The 21,251-nt window shown below is 45.1% G+C and overlaps 1 protein-coding gene across 2 annotated transcripts in view; it reads right to left on the bottom strand.

Moving 5' to 3' along the window:
* Window positions 1-1,006: 1,006 nt before the first annotated feature.
* The window catches only part of LOC139458993 (tyramine beta-hydroxylase-like), a 29,554-nt gene continuing 9,309 nt past the window's right edge, over window positions 1,007-21,251 (bottom strand). For both annotated transcript variants that reach the window (XM_071240434.1, XM_071240433.1), the window contains exons 2-9: window positions 8,109-8,310; window positions 7,668-7,803; window positions 6,809-6,907; window positions 5,794-5,976; window positions 4,859-5,016; window positions 3,442-3,685; window positions 2,555-2,651; window positions 1,007-1,650 (exon numbers count right to left, since the gene is read on the bottom strand). In XM_071240434.1, the coding sequence (XP_071096535.1) occupies window positions 1,095-1,650; window positions 2,555-2,651; window positions 3,442-3,685; window positions 4,859-5,016; window positions 5,794-5,976; window positions 6,809-6,907; window positions 7,668-7,803; window positions 8,109-8,310 (1,675 nt within the window). In that variant the 3' untranslated portion in view covers window positions 1,007-1,094. The remainder of the gene's footprint in view (window positions 1,651-2,554; window positions 2,652-3,441; window positions 3,686-4,858; window positions 5,017-5,793; window positions 5,977-6,808; window positions 6,908-7,667; window positions 7,804-8,108; window positions 8,311-21,251) is intronic.

Raw genomic sequence — 21,251 nt, forward strand, 5'->3', positions numbered from 1 at the left:
ATGTTGGTGAAAAATACATCAGAAACTTTAAAGCATAATACGACTTTGTGTTTCATCATGAGACTGATTAATGTTTTTTCTTCTTCCGTTTTACCGTTATTAAGTTTGTTTTATAACTTTGAGAAAATTTGAATATGTCATAAATGAAATCAATAAAATATGAGAGCATTTTTATTTCATTTAGATTTCATTAGTGATAAGGTTGATAATACAATTTTCATTTTTATTGTTGATTTGAATGAAGAAAATAGGACAATGATAACCAGTCATTGCGACCATTTTCACAGGCTATGACTAGTCGGTAAATCCACTAGTCTCCGTCGATAAGAGTTGCAAAGTCGCCTGGTCGGTAAATCCACTATTCTCTGTCTAAAAGTGTGACAAAGTCGACTGAGGTGCCACAGTTCGATGTGCACGGTTGCCCCCCTTAAGCGTGCCAGGATTCTGTGATCATCACCTCATTTGCCCTGATCAAGTTTCTAGGATTGTCAGTATCATACCCGATCATCACCTCGGCCTTTCCTCCCTCATTCAAGCTGCAACACCGTGAACAACTGGAATATTGGTACACCACACTCACCATTTTACTTGACCCGTGAAGATGCGGGGTAGAATAGGTCTCCAGCAACCCATGCTTGACGTAAAAGGTGACTATGCTTGTCGTAAAAGGCGACTAACGGGATCGGGTGGTCAGACTCGCTGACTTGGTTGATACATGTCATCGATCCCAATTGCGTGGATCGATGCACATGATAGCAATCACTGGATTGTCTGGTCCAGACTCTATTATTTACAGACCGCCGTCATATAGCTGGAATATTGCTGAATGCGGCGTTAAACAACCAACCAACCAACCACACTGAAGTATGTAATTAACAACTACATGTATATCACGCAACAATAGAGAGAACGTGAAATCACCATTTCACGCGTTCCTCTCTGTCTATTCACTTATTCATACTGATTCATTTGGATTATACAAAATTAAAAAAACACAGAGACACTGAACAGGTAATCAACATTGTTGAAATCGTTAAGTGACATTAAACTCTTTGACAAATAGGTAAGAAATTAAGTCAAGACATGTTATGAATCTAAACCAAGAGCAGTGCAAGAATGATAAGCAGCGAAGACGCCATACTGGTTCCTGTTGCACCGGAAGTGGGGAAGCCAAAATCATTCTTCTTCACATCGCACATTCTCAGTTTGCCGAGGAACTCCAGACCGGCTTTGGAACTTTGAATGAGACTTCTGACATAGTCTGTCACATCTCCTCCACGTAAGCATGGATGTTGCAGTAAGTCCATGACGGCCATCTTGCACTCAGGAGTGCACAGGTTGGAAGCGAGGTTGCAGTTTTTGTCAACTGCCTTGCGTAGCGCCGTAGACTGAGTGTCATATTGGAAGATAAATCCAAAGGCATCGCAGTTCTCTTCGATGACGCTCTCTCTCCCACACGTGTTGATACCTTTCCACGACACGCACATGGCATTCTTCATAGCATGTTCGGGATAAAACGACAGAAACCCGAAGCACATTTCATCGGATGTTCCATCGCCATAGAATACCCATTTCTTCTTGTACGTGGAGTCGAATTTGCAGGTGGTCACCAAGCTATCTCCGGGAAGAATTTCAACTGGTTCGTTATATCTGAAGCGACATAAAGTATTGGATCATTGGATCATTGAAATGAAGCCAACTCCGGATGTTACAAATGCTAACTTAAATCATTTCGTTATATGCGAATAATATTACGTTAGACAGCAACAATAAAGTTGACTACTTGTCGGTTAATTCGTTAATATTTTCTGATGTGGGTTTGTTTGTTGTTAAACGCCCAACCTAGCAATATGGCCGTAGATTACGGTGTCTGGACCAGACAATCCAGTGATTGATTTTGTTAGACAAATAAGATACCGAACATGCCCACCCGATCCATTACCACGCCTCATGCTGGGGAGGTGCTGACGCCGAGACCCGTGAAGATCCGGGGTAGAATAGGTCTTCAGCAACCCATGCTTGCCGTAAAAGGCGACTATGCTTGTCGTAAAAGGCGACTTACGGGATCGGGTGGTCAGGCTCGCTGACTTGGTTGATGCATGTCATTGATCCCCATTGCGTGGATCGATGCTCATGATATTAATCACTGGATTGTCTGGTCCAGCCTCGATTATTTACAAACCGCCGTCATATAACTGGAATATTGCTGAGTGCGGCGTAAAACAACCAACCAACCAACCAACCAACTGAAGCTTGGGTAGAATAAGATCTTCATGGGTTGTAAAGGTACTGTTATGCAGTGAGAACTTTGTTTCTTGAAGTTTGTTTAGATTCGTGTGTTGTTGTTGTTGTAACGCACCACTCAGAACTATTCCAACTACATGTCATCAGTCTGAAAATGTAATCGATTTTGCGAGCAACGATTCACGCCATCGGGGTACGATGACACACATAAAGTGACCGAACTTGATCACCCGAATCATTAAGTCGCCCCATACGACAAAGTCGAGGTTATCAATTTGAACCCGGAATGTCCACGATATTTATTTCTTACCTGAAGTAGCGAGGGTTGTCATAGCTGTATTCTGGTTCATTGGTCAGATAGCGGAGTCTTTGTCCATTTCTGATATGCTCTACGAATCCTGCTTTTCCTGTAACGGAAATCAAAATCAAACATCTGTTTACCTTTTCACGATGTCAGTGTTCTGGTTACAACATTGGGGTCATTTAACCCGTTTTTTTTTACGAAAACTGCACAATTTAAGATATGCGTATCTTGAAACCTTCTCTGAAAGCTCCACGTCACAGTCATAGTCAGACATTCTTCAAATTTTCAAATATTGGATTAACAATTAAAATCAAATTTAATGCCCCTAAAAAGGTGACGCCAGGCCCTCGAGGTTATTTCACGAACAGACCCGTGAAGATCCGTGGTAGAATAGGTCTCCAGCAACCCATGCTTGTCGTAAGAGGCTACTAATGGAATCGGATGGTCAGACTCGCTGACTTGGTTGATGCATGTCATCGTATCCCAATTGCGTGGATCGATGCTCATGATGTCAATCACTGGATTGTCTGGTCCCGACTCCATTATTTACAGACCGCCGTTTTATAGCTGGAATCGCTGGAGTACGGGGTTAAACAACAACAAAAACCCAAAAAACCAAATATTACATGAACATGCCCCTCACTATAATTGATTTTCATAGCGCTTGCAGGTAAATACAGTTGAATTTTTTGTGTGGAAATTTTATTGTTTTCCTCAAGATATTTGAAGATATTTTTTACCAACTTCAGCATCAGAATGCTTACTCATGACGAAACAACGACTGACATACAGATGGACAACACACAGCGAGCCACGACAAAAGCACACGCTCTTTCGGTGAGGTGAGCTAAATATAAATGAAACACTCAACAAGTACAATTCACGTTACTTACCCAAATAATGCATATGATTCAAGCCTGATGTGACATAGATGGGTTCTGTCATCAACTTTTGAGTGCAGTCAGAAGTGCATTCCCCTCTGAAAGTGACCTCCTGTCGTCCAGGGGGTATTGCAAGGTGCATCTGTCCGAGCGCCATGGCAGAGCCATTGTACTTCCTCAAGTTCGGGGTGTAATAGAAAGTCATTCCTGAACTGTCCTTCCACCCGCTCACTTCGTTCGGGTTGTTCCAGTGGAACTAAAAATGCAGAATGGAAATTAAATAAACAGGGGGACACAAAGTTCAGCAAGGCTGGTAGGATGCAAATATACACAAAGAAAAAAGTTAAGCACACCCTAATATGATTCATTATTGTTTGGTCTCAATATTTGTAACAGTCGTGAAAGATATAATTACGTGAAGAATTATGTTTTCTCGAGATGATGTAATCAGTCATGCGTGATGAAAGCTCACGTGCCATGCATGACATGCCCGTGCAGCATGCTACCCTCGAGTATCTCTAAAAGCAGTATATCCAAACATTAAAATTGCTTTCTTAAGCTCGGTTTTAAACAGTTATTCCATGACATTGTGTGACCATGGTACGATTTGGATTTGGCAACTTAACAGGGACTTAGTACATCCGGGACGTTTTGAGGTCAGTCGTCGTTCCTCATTTTGACAACCACCCTCTTGCTACTCTACTCGATGACAATGCCTGGCCTCTTCGTTCGCATGAAGTCTTGGATGATTACATGAGGGCCAATGCATTAACGACTCTACCCTGACCAGCAATGAGCCCAGATTTGAATCCCCTTGAACATGTTTGAGATACTCTGGGGCGGCGCATGCAGGCACGAGATCCTCCTGTACAAGATTAACGCCATTTGGAAGCAGCATTGCATCAGGAGTGGTTGTTGTTGACCCATCAATAGATCCAACGTCTGACTGGAGGCATGAGACGTAGGGCGGAATGCGTCATCCGGGCACGTGGCGGTTTTACCCGCTACTGATCTGTTTCACGAGTCATATCAAGTAGAGACTTTAAGGAACATTTTCACATGAAACATCAAACGTAACTCGTTTACTTAATCCTGCAGCTCCATAGTTATTTGAGGTATTGTCTTAGGTAAAAAAAACCAGTACCTGTGTTACCATGTTTTTGTCAATAAATTTCAATCACAACACACCAATATCTTCTTTATTTGTTGTCAAGTGTTTGTTCTATTCGATGTCATTGGTATCGCCCAGCTCCAGTGGCCAGTCATCCCATGCCATGATCTTTGCAATTTGCAATGGTTCAGAAATAGGGGTGTGCTTAACTTATATCTTTGTGCATCAATAATTAGTGTGGTATAGACTCAATAGTTGTAATGTTGCTTCGGTGATAAACTACTGACAAAACAAAAAAGAAATATTTGTCACTGGTACCTCCAGGGCAAACCGGGTATATCTTGATTTTCCAAAAGATAGTCCAAAGTTGTCGTTGAGGCATTCTCCAGGAGACCCAACTGTCCATCCTCCTAAACCAACCGTGCATCCCTTCCCCGCATCCATACCACATTTGTATGGTGCGTTTGGTATTTCCTCTGCAAAACAGAAATATACGTGTCACTGTATACACAGAAGAACTTGTGATGGGGATTCTGAAATATTCGTACCACTTGTTTGTTTGCTTGTTGGTTAACGTCAAACTCAGGACCAGACATCTCAGTGATTGATATTGTAAGCTGCCCTCCCCCCCGCGCCCCGCCCCGCGCCCCGCCCTCGTGGAATGATGACTCTCTGTCAACTAATTATAACATTCCTCACCACTCGCCCCTTTCCGTAACCTGCAAGAAGATTCGTCCCCCTATCGATGAATCGACTAACCAATCAGAATGCGCGCGTTTTCAAGTTCTTCGTAAAAGAATAACTCCAAAATAATTTTCGATTTCCATGTCTTGCATCTGAAAATATATCCAAGACACAGTTAAATGTGTTCAATCATACTGTATAATTCCGCACGTACCAATGTGCTTTAAATTGCATCTGAAATATATATAATATATTGGGAAATATATGTGAACCACTACGCAACGAGTTGACAATTGTTTTAGGTATGCCTGTTTGCACGAGTCGCTATTCGGTTTGTCCCGGAATAACACGAGTTGGTCACGAACTCTAATTATAAGTCACCGAGCCTGCCCACCTGATCTGGTTACGAGAATCGCCTCTTACAGCCATAAAGGGCTGTTGGGGAGGTAATCTTACCCGGAATCCCCAGATATTGCAAAGGGAAACCACACAATATAGTTCCGTTCGTATGGTGACCACAACAGAGAAACCTTCAACAAATTGTTTTCAACTTAAAATTTGCCACCCACCTGTCGTGTCTGTGCAACCGTAGACTACGACGTGATGCATAACGTTGTCGTTGTCGATGAGAGGCTTGCTTGCAATGTAGTGGTAGTCGCGGTCAGAGGGGACGTCGAATATCATGCACATATAGGTGGTGTCCTCTGCCGGGACTTCCGTCTCAGGGAAGCGAATCGTGAAGTTCAGCACATCTGTAGCGGCAGAGATGAAGAATTTAGACAAGTTCTTCTCTCTTCTTGTGAAGTATAGATTATAAAAGTTCTTCAGCCAAGAATCTGTCGTTATTATAGGGTAAATATAGTCTTATGTGTGAGCAGTTTCTGAAGCAGCAGAAACCGTTGTAAGTATGTTTATAAATAGAAATAATCGGTGGCAGCAAAAGAGTGAAGAGCCAGTAAAATGTCGAGAGTTGTCTTCCCCTTGTATTCGTGTTCATGACTTGATCGTACCAGAAGTTTCGGTATGGGACAGATTCTATAACGCTGGCTGTACAAATATCAGATCAACAAGAAGGCGATTCTAGACCTTTTTCGACTTAACTTATGACATCTACTTGCCAAGATTGGATGCTATTTGTATTCCTGAATGTTTCCAACACTGTTCTGGATTCATGAATGGGACAAGCCTGTTTCAAGCATTCAGTGGCAAGTCTCGTAAGTGCACTTAACCTAATTTTTTAGGGCCTGCTACTTATTCCTGCTGCCGCTTATTTTGACTCATTGTATTGTGATTCACCGAAACCTGTGTGTCTGGTGTGTTGAATACTAACTGATGTTGTGTGGTCATTAACGGATTTCAAGATTAAGTTATGTACAAACCGATTACTGTGTCAACCTTTGCGTTCAATTGGAAATATACCTCTTTAACAATATATCCAGTTAAATAAAGGTGATGCCATTCTTCCTGGTTAATCCAATTGTCCACAGACTCATACAGTTTTGTTTTGTTTCCAGTTTAATCACGACAACGCATCAGGGACGAAAACATTGCATGGGGCCATGGGTAAAAAACTGAAGAACTTACCTGGCGAGTTGATTGCATCGCACTCCAGTTCTGCCCCTTTGCACGACACCCACTCATTCTTAGCTGCGCATGCGGGGGAGTCAAAAGGATCACACACTCCTGGAATTTATAGGTGTAAATTAAAAACTGAGATTTTTATATCGTAGATTACAACAAGTCAAACGATATCATTGCTTATCAAACCGTAAATAAAACGACATCATGTCAGTTATTTAGTTCTGACCTGATACGTGTTTTAACGTGTATTTGATGCTATCTATTGTATGTTAAGAATGGAAAAAATGGAATTCATTACGAAACTCTCTTGTTCACCGTCAATGTGCACAGAAACCAATTCTCTTTATCGTCATATTTCATATACGATTCAGAAATCTTTCCAACTCTTTTGGCTTGCTTTCAAAAAGCGTTCTGTATGTTAACGCCTCTTTCAATAAACTGTCTGTTTAATGTTGAAGGAAGGTCCAAGGTATTACGCAAGTCAACTTTGAGAAACCAAGGATCATAATCATAATCTAGGTCAATTTTGGATTCGAACCCACGACCAACGGATTTCGAAGATGACTATCGACATAGTTCCAATCGATTGAAACTGTTAAGTAGAAAACAAATAACAAAAATAATAATAATAATATAATGTATTAATAGTGTTTGATGTTTTTACTCTGTAACCCGAGAGGGGTGTATATAATCGGACCTTTGATTGCATGAACAACGATCCATGCACCCGTCGAACGAACTATGTCACAGAATTTATTGTTGGGTCATTCAAAACATGGAGTGGTTGTGTGATCTAATTTATCCCGGAATCACAACTGGTGTTTTTATAGTGATGGAAATCCATCTTCTTTCTGTTTCATACCTGGGTGGGTTATCTGGGTCGTTCTGGAGGGCGCAGTATCACTGCCTGCATTCCACACACAGTTTGGGTCACCGAGCTCTTGACCGTTGGTCATACCGTCACCATCAGAGTCTAAACGGCAAAAGTCCTGTGTCCACTTGATACATAGAATATAAAACATTATGAACATACGGAAACTGAAAAGTTGCATTTCGCGAATAATGGTCACGAGACTATAATAATATTTTGTTCAATAGTTTTAAAAATATAAGACACTGTGTCCACTTTAAACATAGAATACAAAACATCGTGAACATAATTTTATGAAAATTGGAATGTTGCATTTTGCGACTGATGGACACGAGACTGTTAATATTTTGCTCAATTGCAATTTAAAAAAATACACCTATCGGTCGCTAGATTTAAAGAAATACTAAACTAATACTATTATCAGTACCATACCGTGTGTCCGTTGGCAGCGAAGTCTTTGCCAAAGTTGTTTCGGCTTCCACCTCCAAGAGCGTTGATGTGGCCCAGACCATGCCAGAAGAAGTTTGCTCTGCAAGGATGAGGAACCCTCTCTCCATTTGGAAGGCGTTTCCGGTATTCGCCATACCCTGACACACCGCACGTCCCAAGAAGCAGCAGGAGAATTGTCAGCGTCCTGGCAATAACATGAACATATTTTGGTTTCGGTAGATTTTAATCGTAGCCAAGCCTACATGTACTGATGCTGTGGAAAAGTAACATGTTTTTTGGTTTGAAAAAAGGTTTGGCTGTTGATTTAGGGGAATACGCGAGGTCAGCGAGTGAGGAATACGTGAGAGGTCAGTGAGTGAGGACAGCGAGTGGGGAATATGAGAGGACAGCGAGTGAGGTATATGGGGGGGGGGGGGGGGGGGGTGAGGTCAGCGAGTGAGGTATATGGGGGACATTGAGTGAGGTCAGTGAGTGAGGTATATGGGGGGGGGGGGTATTGAGTGAGGTCAGTGAGTGAGGCATATATGAGAGGTCAGTGGGTTAGGTCAGTGAGTGAGGTATATGAGAGGTCAGTGAGTGAGGTATATGGGGGGGGGGGGGGGGGTGAGTGAGGTCAGCGAGTGAGGTATATGAGAGGTCAGTGAGTGAGGTATATGGGGGGGGGGGTGAGTGAGGTCAGCGAGTGAGGTATATGAGAGGTCAGTGAGTGAGGTATATGGGGGGGGGGGGGGTGAGTGAGGTCAGCGAGTGAGGTATATGAGAGGTCAGTGAGTGAGGTATATGGGGGGGGGTGAGTGAGGTCAGCGAGTGAGGTATATGAGAGGTCAGTGAGTGAGGTATATGGGGGGGGGGTTGAGTGAGGTCAGCGAGTGAGGTATATGGGGGGGGGTGAGTGAGGTATATGGGGGGGGGGGGTTGAGTGAGGTCAGTGAGTGAGGTATATGGGGGGGGGGTGAGTGAGGTCAGCGAGTGAGGTATATGAGAGGTCAGTGAGTGAGGTATATGGGGGGGGTGAGTGAGGTCAGCGAGTGAGGTATATGAGAGGTCAGTGAGTGAGGTATATGGGGGGGTGAGTGAGGTCAGCGAGTGAGGTATATGAGAGGTCAGTGAGTGAGGTATATGGGGGGGGGTGAGTGAGGTCAGCGAGTGAGGTATATGAGAGGTCAGTGAGTGAGGTATATGGGGGGGTGAGTGAGGTCAGCGAGTGAGGTATATGAGAGGTCAGTGAGTGAGGTATATGGGGGGGGGGGGGGTTGAGTTAGGTCAGCGAGTGAGGTATATGGGGGACATTGAGTTAAGTCAGCGAGTGAAGAATATGAGAGGACAGCGAGTGTGGTATATGAGGGGGGGGGTGGGGGTGGGGTGGGGTGGGGTGAGTTGAGTGAGGTCAGCGAGTGGTGAGGTATATGGGGGACATTGAGTTAGGTCAGTGAGTGAGGAATATGAGAGGACAGCGAGTGAGGTATATGGGCGGGGGGGGGGGGTTGAGTGAGGTCAGCGAATGAGGTATATGGGGGACATGGAGTTAGGTCAGTGAGTGAGGAATATTAGAGGACAGCGAGTGAGGCATATGGGAGACAGCGAGTGAGGTATATGAGAGTTCAGTGAGTGAGTTCAGTGAGTGAGGTATATGAGAGTTCAGTGAGTGAGTTCAGTGAGTGAGGTATATGAGAGTTCAGTGAGTGAGTTCAGTGAGTGAGGTATATGAGAGTTCACCGAGTGAGTTCAGTGAGTGAGGTATATGAGAGTTCAGTGAGTGAGTTCAGTGAGTGAGGTATATGAGAGTTCAGTGAGTGAGTTCAGCGAGTGAGGTATATGAGAGTTCAGTGAGTGAGTTCAGTGAGTGAGGTATATGAGAGTTCAGCGAGTGAGTTCAGCGAGTGAGGTATATGAGAGTTCAGTGAGTGAGTTCAGCGAGTGAGGTATATGAGAGTTCAGTGAGTGAGTTCAGCGAGTGAGGTATATGAGAGTTCACCGAGTGAGTTCAGTGAGTGAGGTATATGAGAGTTCAGTGAGTGAGTTCAGCGAGTGAGGTATATGAGAGTTCAGTGAGTGAGTTCAGTGAGTGAGGTATATGAGAGTTCACCGAGTGAGTTCAGTGAGTGAGGTATATGAGAGTTCAGTGAGTGAGTTCAGCGAGTGAGGTATATGAGAGTTCAGTGAGTGAGTTCAGTGAGTGAGGTATATGAGAGTTCAGTGAGTGAGTTCAGTGAGTGAGGTATATGAGAGTTCAGTGAGTGAGTTCAGTGAGTGAGGTATATGAGAGTTCAGTGAGTGAGTTCAGCGAGTGAGGTATATGAGAGTTCAGTGAGTGAGTTCAGCGAGTGAGGTATATGAGAGTTCAGTGAGTGAGTTCAGTGAGTGAGGTATATGAGAGTTCAGTGAGTGAGTTCAGTGAGTGAGGTATATGAGAGTTCAGTGAGTGAGTTCAGCGAGTAAGGTATATGAGAGTTCAGTGAGTGAGTTCAGTGAGTGAGGTATATGAGAGTTCAGTGAGTGAGTTCAGCGAGTGAGGTATATGAGAGTTCAGTGAGTGAGTTCAGTGAGTGAGGTATATGAGAGTTCAGTGAGTGAGTTCAGTGAGTGAGGTATATGAGAGTTCAGTGAGTGAGTTCAGTGAGTGAGGTATATGAGAGTTCAGTGAGTGAGTTCAGCGAGTGAGGTATATGAGAGTTCACCGAGTGAGTTCAGCAAAAGAGGTATATGAGAGTTCAGTGAGTGAGTTCAGTGAGTGAGGTATATGAGAGTTCTGTGAGTGAGTTCAGTGAGTGAGGTATATGAGAGTTCAGTGAGTGAGTTCAGCGAGTGAGGTATATGAGAGTTCAGTGAGTGAGTTCAGTGAGTGAGGTATATGAGAGTTCAGTGAGTGAGTTCAGTGAGTGAGGTATATGAGAGTTCAGTGAGTGAGTTCAGTGAGTGAGGTATATGAGAGTTCAGTGAGTGAGTTCAGCGAGTGAGGTATATGAGAGTTCAGTGAGTGAGGTATATGAGAGTTCAGTGAGTGAGTTCAGCGAGTGAGGTATATGAGAGTTCAGTGAGTGAGTTCAGTGAGTGAGGTATATGAGAGTTCAGTGAGTGAGTTCAGTGAGTGAGGTATATGAGAGTTCAGTGAGTGAGGTATATGAGAGTTCAGTGAGTGAGTTCAGTGAGTGAGGTATATGAGAGTTCAGTGAGTGAGTTCAGTGAGTGAGGTATATGAGAGTTCAGTGAGTGAGTTCAGTGAGTGAGGTATATGAGAGTTCAGTGAGTGAGTTCAGTGAGTGAGGTATATGAGAGTTCAGTGAGTGAGTTCAGTGAGTGAGGTATATGAGAGTTCAGTGAGTGAGTTCAGCGAGTGAGGTATATGAGAGTTCAGTGAGTGAGTTCAGCGAGTGAGGTATATGAGAGTTCAGTGAGTGAGTTCAGTGAGTGAGGTATATGAGAGTTCAGTGAGTGAGTTCAGCGAGTGAGGTATATGAGAGTTCAGTGAGTGAGTTCAGTGAGTGAGGTATATATGAGAGTTCAGTGAGTGAGTTCAGCGAGTGAGGTATATGAGAGTTCAGTGAGTGAGTTCAGCGAGTGAGGTATATGAGAGTTCAGTGAGTGAGTTCAGTGAGTGAGGTATATGAGAGTTCAGTGAGTGAGTTCAGCGAGTGAGGTATATGAGAGTTCAGTGAGTGAGTTCAGTGAGAGTTCAGTGAGTGAGTTCAGTGAGTGAGGTATATGAGAGTTCAGTGAGTGAGTTCAGTGAGTGAGGTATATGAGAGTTCAGTGAGTGAGTTCAGTGAGTGAGGTATATGTGAGTTCAGTGAGTGAGTTCAGCGAGTGAGGTATATGAGAGTTCAGTGAGTGAGTTCAGTGAGTGAGGTATATGAGAGTTCAGTGAGTGAGTTCAGCGAGTGAGGTATATTAGAGTTCAGTGAGTGAGTTCAGTGAGTGAGGTATATGAGAGTTCAGTGAGTGAGTTCAGTGAGTGGGGAATATGAGAGGACAGCGAGTGAGGTATATGGGGGGGGGGGGGGGGGTGAGGTCAGCGAGTGAGGTATATGGGGGACATTGAGTGAGGTCAGTGAGTGAGGTATATGGGGGGGGGGGTATTGAGTGAGGTCAGTGAGTGAGGCATATATGAGAGGTCAGTGGGTTAGGTCAGTGAGTGAGGTATATGAGAGGTCAGTGAGTGAGGTATATGGGGGGGGGGGGGGGTGAGTGAGGTCAGCGAGTGAGGTATATGAGAGGTCAGTGAGTGAGGTATATGGGGGGGGGGTGAGTGAGGTCAGCGAGTGAGGTATATGAGAGGTCAGTGAGTGAGGTATATGGGGGGGGGTGAGTGAGGTCAGCGAGTGAGGTATATGAGAGGTCAGTGAGTGAGGTATATGGGGGGGGTGAGTGAGGTCAGCGAGTGAGGTATATGAGAGGTCAGTGAGTGAGGTATATGGGGGGGGGTTGAGTGAGGTCAGCGAGTGAGGTATATGGGGGGGGGGGGTGAGTGAGGTATATGGGGGGGGGGGTTGAGTGAGGTCAGCGAGTGGTGAGGTATATGGGGGACATTGAGTTAGGTCAGTGAGTGAGGAATATGAGAGGACAGCGAGTGAGGTATATGGGCGGGGGGGGGGGGGGGGGTTGAGTGAGGTCAGCGAATGAGGTATATGGGGGACATGGAGTTAGGTCAGTGAGTGAGGAATATTAGAGGACAGCGAGTGAGGTATATGGGAGACAGCGAGTGAGGTATATGAGAGTTCAGTGAGTGAGTTCAGTGAGTGAGGTATATGAGAGTTCAGTGAGTGAGTTCAGCGAGTGAGGTATATGAGAGTTCAGTGAGTGAGTTCAGTGAGTGAGGTATATGAGAGTTCACCGAGTGAGTTCAGTGAGTGAGGTATATGAGAGTTCAGTGAGTGAGTTCAGTGAGTGAGGTATATGAGAGTTCAGTGAGTGAGTTCAGCGAGTGAGGTATATGAGAGTTCAGTGAGTGAGTTCAGTGAGTGAGGTATATGAGAGTTCACCGAGTGAGTTCAGTGAGTGAGGTATATGAGAGTTCAGTGAGTGAGTTCAGCGAGTGAGGTATATGAGAGTTCAGTGAGTGAGTTCAGTGAGTGAGGTATATGAGAGTTCAGTGAGTGAGTTCAGTGAGTGAGGTATATGAGAGTTCAGTGAGTGAGTTCAGTGAGTGAGGTATATGAGAGTTCAGTGAGTGAGTTCAGCGAGTGAGGTATATGAGAGTTCAGTGAGTGAGTTCAGCGAGTGAGGTATATGAGAGTTCAGTGAGTGAGTTCAGTGAGTGAGGTATATGAGAGTTCAGTGAGTGAGTTCAGTGAGTGAGGTATATGAGAGTTCAGTGAGTGAGTTCAGCGAGTAAGGTATATGAGAGTTCAGTGAGTGAGTTCAGTGAGTGAGGTATATGAGAGTTCAGTGAGTGAGTTCAGCGAGTGAGGTATATGAGAGTTCAGTGAGTGAGTTCAGTGAGTGAGGTATATGAGAGTTCAGTGAGTGAGTTCAGTGAGTGAGGTATATGAGAGTTCAGTGAGTGAGTTCAGTGAGTGAGGTATATGAGAGTTCAGTGAGTGAGTTCAGCGAGTGAGGTATATGAGAGTTCACCGAGTGAGTTCAGCAAAAGAGGTATATGAGAGTTCAGTGAGTGAGTTCAGTGAGTGAGGTATATGAGAGTTCTGTGAGTGAGTTCAGTGAGTGAGGTATATGAGAGTTCAGTGAGTGAGTTCAGCGAGTGAGGTATATGAGAGTTCAGTGAGTGAGTTCAGTGAGTGAGGTATATGAGAGTTCAGTGAGTGAGTTCAGTGAGTGAGGTATATGAGAGTTCAGTGAGTGAGTTCAGTGAGTGAGGTATATGAGAGTTCAGTGAGTGAGTTCAGCGAGTGAGGTATATGAGAGTTCAGTGAGTGAGGTATATGAGAGTTCAGTGAGTGAGTTCAGCGAGTGAGGTATATGAGAGTTCAGTGAGTGAGTTCAGTGAGTGAGGTATATGAGAGTTCAGTGAGTGAGTTCAGTGAGTGAGGTATATGAGAGTTCAGTGAGTGAGGTATATGAGAGTTCAGTGAGTGAGTTCAGTGAGTGAGGTATATGAGAGTTCAGTGAGTGAGTTCAGTGAGTGAGGTATATGAGAGTTCAGTGAGTGAGTTCAGTGAGTGAGGTATATGAGAGTTCAGTGAGTGAGTTCAGTGAGTGAGGTATATGAGAGTTCAGTGAGTGAGTTCAGTGAGTGAGGTATATGAGAGTTCAGTGAGTGAGTTCAGCGAGTGAGGTATATGAGAGTTCAGTGAGTGAGTTCAGCGAGTGAGGTATATGAGAGTTCAGTGAGTGAGTTCAGTGAGTGAGGTATATGAGAGTTCAGTGAGTGAGTTCAGCGAGTGAGGTATATGAGAGTTCAGTGAGTGAGTTCAGTGAGTGAGGTATATATGAGAGTTCAGTGAGTGAGTTCAGCGAGTGAGGTATATGAGAGTTCAGTGAGTGAGTTCAGCGAGTGAGGTATATGAGAGTTCAGTGAGTGAGTTCAGTGAGTGAGGTATATGAGAGTTCAGTGAGTGAGTTCAGCGAGTGAGGTATATGAGAGTTCAGTGAGTGAGTTCAGTGAGAGTTCAGTGAGTGAGTTCAGTGAGTGAGGTATATGAGAGTTCAGTGAGTGAGTTCAGTGAGTGAGGTATATGAGAGTTCAGTGAGTGAGTTCAGTGAGTGAGGTATATGTGAGTTCAGTGAGTGAGTTCAGCGAGTGAGGTATATGAGAGTTCAGTGAGTGAGTTCAGTGAGTGAGGTATATGAGAGTTCAGTGAGTGAGTTCAGCGAGTGAGGTATATTAGAGTTCAGTGAGTGAGTTCAGTGAGTGAGGTATATGAGAGTTCAGTGAGTGAGTTCAGTGAGTGGGGAATATGAGAGGACAGCGAGTGAGGTATATGGGGGGGGGGGGGGGGGTGAGGTCAGCGAGTGAGGTATATGGGGGACATTGAGTGAGGTCAGTGAGTGAGGTATATGGGGGGGGGGGTATTGAGTGAGGTCAGTGAGTGAGGCATATATGAGAGGTCAGTGGGTTAGGTCAGTGAGTGAGGTATATGAGAGGTCAGTGAGTGAGGTATATGGGGGGGGGGGGGGGGGTGAGTGAGGTCAGCGAGTGAGGTATATGAGAGGTCAGTGAGTGAGGTATATGGGGGGGGGTGAGTGAGGTCAGCGAGTGAGGTATATGAGAGGTCAGTGAGTGAGGTATATGGGGGGGGGTGAGTGAGGTCAGCGAGTGAGGTATATGAGAGGTCAGTGAGTGAGGTATATGGGGGGGGTGAGTGAGGTCAGCGAGTGAGGTATATGAGAGGTCAGTGAGTGAGGTATATGGGGGGGGGTTGAGTGAGGTCAGCGAGTGAGGTATATGGGGGGGGGGGTGAGTGAGGTATATGGGGGGGGGGTTGAGTGAGGTCAGCGAGTGGTGAGGTATATGGGGGACATTGAGTTAGGTCAGTGAGTGAGGAATATGAGAGGACAGCGAGTGAGGTATATGGGCGGGGGGGGGGGGGGGGTTGAGTGAGGTCAGCGAATGAGGTATATGGGGGACATGGAGTTAGGTCAGTGAGTGAGGAATATTAGAGGACAGCGAGTGAGGTATATGGGAGACAGCGAGTGAGGTATATGAGAGTTCAGTGAGTGAGTTCAGTGAGTGAGGTATATGAGAGTTCAGTGAGTGAGTTCAGCGAGTGAGGTATATGAGAGTTCAGTGAGTGAGTTCAGTGAGTGAGGTATATGAGAGTTCACCGAGTGAGTTCAGTGAGTGAGGTATATGAGAGTTCAGTGAGTGAGTTCAGTGAGTGAGGTATATGAGAGTTCAGTGAGTGAGTTCAGCGAGTGAGGTATATGAGAGTTCAGTGAGTGAGTTCAGTGAGTGAGGTATATGAGAGTTCACCGAGTGAGTTCAGTGAGTGAGGTATATGAGAGTTCAGTGAGTGAGTTCAGCGAGTGAGGTATATGAGAGTTCAGTGAGTGAGTTCAGTGAGTGAGGTATATGAGAGTTCAGTGAGTGAGTTCAGTGAGTGAGGTATATGAGAGTTCAGTGAGTGAGTTCAGTGAGTGAGGTATATGAGAGTTCAGTGAGTGAGTTCAGCGAGTGAGGTATATGAGAGTTCAGTGAGTGAGTTCAGCGAGTGAGGTATATGAGAGTTCAGTGAGTGAGTTCAGTGAGTGAGGTATATGAGAGTTCAGTGAGTGAGTTCAGTGAGTGAGGTATATGAGAGTTCAGTGAGTGAGTTCAGCGAGTAAGGTATATGAGAGTTCAGTGAGTGAGTTCAGTGAGTGAGGTATATGAGAGTTCAGTGAGTGAGTTCAGCGAGTGAGGTATATGAGAGTTCAGTGAGTGAGTTCAGTGAGTGAGGTATATGAGAGTTCAGTGAGTGAGTTCAGTGAGTGAGGTATATGAGAGTTCAGTGAGTGAGTTCAGTGAGTGAGGTATATGAGAGTTCAGTGAGTGAGTTCAGCGAGTGAGGTATATGAGAGTTCACCGAGTGAGTTCAGCAAAAGAGGTATATGAGAGTTCAGTGAGTGAGTTCAGTGAGTGAGGTATATGAGAGTTCTGTGAGTGAGTTCAGTGAGTGAGGTATATGAGAGTTCAGTGAGTGAGTTCAGCGAGTGAGGTATATGAGAGTTCAGTGAGTGAGTTCAGTGAGTGAGGTATATGAGAGTTCAGTGAGTGAGTTCAGTGAGTGAGGTATATGAGAGTTCAGTGAGTGAGTTCAGTGAGTGAGGTATATGAGAGTTCAGTGAGTGAGTTCAGCGAGTGAGGTATATGAGAGTTCAGTGAGTGAGGTATATGAGAGTTCAGTGAGTGAGTTCAGCGAGTGAGGTATATGAGAGTTCAGTGAGTGAGTTCAGTGAGTGAGGTATATGAGAGTTCAGTGAGTGAGTTCAGTGAGTGAGGTATATGAGAGTTCAGTGAGTGAGGTATATGAGAGTTCAGTGAGTGAGTTCAGTGAGTGAGGTATATGAGAGTTCAGTGAGTGAGTTCAGTGAGTGAGGTATATGAGAGTTCAGTGAGTGAGTTCAGTGAGTGAGGTATATGAGAGTTCAGTGAGTGAGTTCAGTGAGTGAGGTATATGAGAGTTCAGTGAGTGAGTTCAGTGAGTGAGGTATATGAGAGTTCAGTGAGTGAGTTCAGCGAGTGAGGTATATGAGAGTTCAGTGAGTGAGTTCAGCGAGTGAGGTATATGAGAGTTCAGTGAGTGAGTTCAGTGAGTGAGGTATATGAGAGTTCAGTGAGTGAGTTCAGTGAGTGAGGTATATGAGAGTTCAGTGAGTGAGTTCAGCGAGTGAGGTATATGAGAGTTCACCGAGTGAGTTCAGCAAAAGAGGTATATGAGAGTTCAGTGAGTGAGTTCAGTGAGTGAGGTATATGAGAGTTCTGTGAGTGAGTTCAGTGAGTGAGGTATATGAGAGTTCAGTGAGTGAGTTCAGCGAGTGAGGTATATGAGAGTTCAGTGAGTGAGTTCAGTGAGTGAGGTATATGAGAGTTCAGTGAGTGAGTTCAGTGAGTGAGGTATATGAGAGTTCAGTGAGTGAGTTCAGTGAGTGAGGTATATGAGAGTTCAGTGAGTGAGTTCAGCGAGTGAGGTATATGAGAGTTCAGTGAGTGAGGTATATGAGAGTTCAGTGAGTGAGTTCAGCGAGTGAGGTATATGAGAGTTCAGTGAGTGAGTTCAGTGAGTGAGGTATATGAGAGTTCAGTGAGTGAGTTCAGTGAGTGAGGTATATGAGAGTTCAGTGAGTGAGGTATATGAGAGTTCAGTGAGTGAGTTCAGTGAGTGAGGTATATGAGAGTTCAGTGAGTGAGTTCAGTGAGTGAGGTATATGAGAGTTCAGTGAGTGAGTTCAGTGAGTGAGGTATATGAGAGTTCAGTGAGTGAGTTCAGTGAGTGAGGTATATGAGAGTTCAGTGAGTGAGTTCAGTGAGTGAGGTATATGAGAGTTCAGTGAGTGAGTTCAGCGAGTGAGGTATATGAGAGTTCAGTGAGTGAGTTCAGCGAGTGAGGTATATGAGAGTTCAGTGAGTGAGTTCAGTGAGTGAGGTATATGAGAGTTCAGTGAGTGAGTTCAGCGAGTGAGGTATATGAGAGTTCAGTGAGTGAGTTCAGTGAGTGAGGTATATATGAGAGTTCAGTGAGTGAGTTCAGCGAGTGAGGTATATGAGAGTTCAGTGAGTGAGTTCAGCGAGTGAGGTATATGAGAGTTCAGTGAGTGAGTTCAGTGAGTGAGGTATATGAGAGTTCAGTGAGTGAGTTCAGCGAGTGAGGTATATGAGAGTTCAGTGAGTGAGTTCAGTGAGAGTTCAGTGAGTGAGTTCAGTGAGTGAGGTATATGAGAGTTCAGTGAGTGAGTTCAGTGAGTGAGGTATATGAGAGTTCAGTGAGTGAGTTCAGTGAGTGAGGTATATGTGAGTTCAGTGAGTGAGTTCAGCGAGTGAGGTATATGAGAGTTCAGTGAGTGAGTTCAGTGAGTGAGGTATATGAGAGTTCAGTGAGTGAGTTCAGCGAGTGAGGTATATTAGAGTTCAGTGAGTGAGTTCAGTGAGTGAGGTATATGAGAGTTCAGTGAGTGAGTTCAGTGAGTGGGGAATATGAGAGGACAGCGAGTGAGGTATATGGGGGGGGGGGGGGGGGGTGAGGTCAGCGAGTGAGGTATATGGGGGACATTGAGTGAGGTCAGTGAGTGAGGTATATGGGGGGGGGGTATTGAGTGAGGTCAGTGAGTGAGGCATATATGAGAGGTCAGTGGGTTAGGTCAGTGAGTGAGGTATATGAGAGGTCAGTGAGTGAGGTATATGGGGGGGGGGGGGGGGGGTGAGTGAGGTCAGCGAGTGAGGTATATGAGAGGTCAGTGAGTGAGGTATATGGGGGGGGGGTGAGTGAGGTCAGCGAGTGAGGTATATGAGAGGTCAGTGAGTGAGGTATATGGGGGGGGGTGAGTGAGGTCAGCGAGTGAGGTATATGAGAGGTCAGTGAGTGAGGTATATGGGGGGGGTGAGTGAGGTCAGCGAGTGAGGTATATGAGAGGTCAGTGAGTGAGGTATATGGGGGGGGGTTGAGTGAGGTCAGCGAGTGAGGTATATGGGGGGGGGGGGTGAGTGAGGTATATGGGGGGGGGGTTGAGTGAGGTCAGCGAGTGGTGAGGTATATGGGGGACATTGAGTTAGGTCAGTGAGTGAGGAATATGAGAGGACAGCGAGTGAGGTATATGGGCGGGGGGGGGGGGGGGGTTGAGTGAGGTCAGCGAATGAGGTATATGGGGGACATGGAGTTAGGTCAGTGAGTGAGGAATATTAGAGGACAGCGAGTGAGGTATATGGGAGACAGCGAGTGAGGTATATGAGAGTTCAGTGAGTGAGTTCAGTGAGTGAGGTATATGAGAGTTCAGTGAGTGAGTTCAGCGAGTGAGGTATATGAGAGTTCAGTGAGTGAGTTCAGTGAGTGAGGTATATGAGAGTTCACCGAGTGAGTTCAGTGAGTGAGGTATATGAGAGTTCAGTGAGTGAGTTCAGTGAGTGAGGTATATGAGAGTTCAGTGAGTGAGTTCAGCGAGTGAGGTATATGAGAGTTCAGTGAGTGAGTTCAGTGAGTGAGGTATATGAGAGTTCAGCGAGTGAGTTCAGCGAGTGAGGTATATGAGAGTTCAGTGAGTGAGTTCAGCGAGTGAGGTATATGAGAGTTCAGTGAGTGAGTTCAGCGAGTGAGGTATATGAGAGTTCACCGAGTGAGTTCAGTGAGTGAGGTATATGAGAGTTCAGTGAGTGAGTTCAGCGAGTGAGGTATATGAGAGTTCAGTGAGTGAGTTCAGTGAGTGAGGTATATGAGAGTTCACCGAGTGAGTTCAGTGAGTGAGGTATATGAGAGTTCAGTGAGTGAGTTCAGCGAGTGAGGTATATGAGAGTTCAGTGAGTGAGTTCAGTGAGTGAGGTATATGAGAGTTCAGTGAGTGAGTTCAGTGAGTGAGGTATATGAGAGTTCAGTGAGTGAGTTCAGCGAGTGAGGTATATGAGAGTTCAGTGAGTGAGTTCAGCGAGTGAGGTATATGAGAGTTCAGTGAGTGAGTTCAGCGAGTGAGGTATATGAGAGTTCAGTGAGTGAGTTCAGTGAGTGAGGTATATGAGAGTTCAGTGAGTGAGTTCAGTGAGTGAGGTATATGAGAGTTCAGTGAGTGAGTTCAGTGAGTAAGGTATATGAGAGTTCAGTGAGTGAGTTCAGTGAGTGAGGTATATGAGAGTTCAGTGAGTGAGTTCAGCGAGTGAGGTATATGAGAGTTCAGTGAGTGAGTTCAGTGAGTGAGGTATATGAGAGTTCAGTGAGTGAGTTCAGTGAGTGAGGTATATGCGAGTTCAGTGAGTGAGTTCAGCGAGTGAGGTATATGAGAGTTCAGTGAGTGAGTTCAGCGAGTGAGGTATATGAGAGTTCACCGAGTGAGTTCAGCAAAAGAGGTATATGAGAGTTCAGTGAGTGAGTTCAGTGAGTGAGGTATATGAGAGTTCAGTGAGTGAGTTCAGTGAGTGAGGTATATGAGAGTTCAGTGAGTGAGTTCAGCGAGTGAGGTATATGAGAGTTCAGTGAGTGAGTTCAGTGAGTGAGGTATATGAGAGTTCACCGAGTGAGTTCAGTGAGTGAGGTATATGAGAGTTCAGTGAGTGAGTTCAGTGAGTGAGGTATATGAGAGTTCAGTGAGTGAGTTCAGCGAGTGAGGTATATGAGAGTTCAGTGAGTGAGTTCAGTGAGTGAGGTATATGAGAGTTCAGCGAGTGAGTTCAGCGAGTGAGGTATATGAGAGTTCAGTGAGTGAGTTCAGCGAGTGAGGTATATGAGAGTTCAGTGAGTGAGTTCAGCGAGTGAGGTATATGAGAGTTCACCGAGTGAGTTCAGTGAGTGAGGTATATGAGAGTTCAGTGAGTGAGTTCAGCGAGTGAGGTATATGAGAGTTCAGTGAGTGAGTTCAGTGAGTGAGGTATATGAGAGTTCACCGAGTGAGTTCAGTGAGTGAGGTATATGAGAGTTCAGTGAGTGAGTTCAGCGAGTGAGGTATATGAGAGTTCAGTGAGTGAGTTCAGTGAGTGAGGTATATGAGAGTTCAGTGAGTGAGTTCAGTGAGTGAGGTATATGAGAGTTCAGTGAGTGAGTTCAGCGAGTG

The sequence above is a fragment of the Haliotis cracherodii genome, unplaced genomic scaffold (assembly GCF_022045235.1).
Source record: "Haliotis cracherodii isolate W230 unplaced genomic scaffold, xgHalCrac1.p SCAF_13, whole genome shotgun sequence".
In the NCBI taxonomy this organism is placed as follows: domain Eukaryota; kingdom Metazoa; phylum Mollusca; class Gastropoda; order Lepetellida; family Haliotidae; genus Haliotis; species Haliotis cracherodii.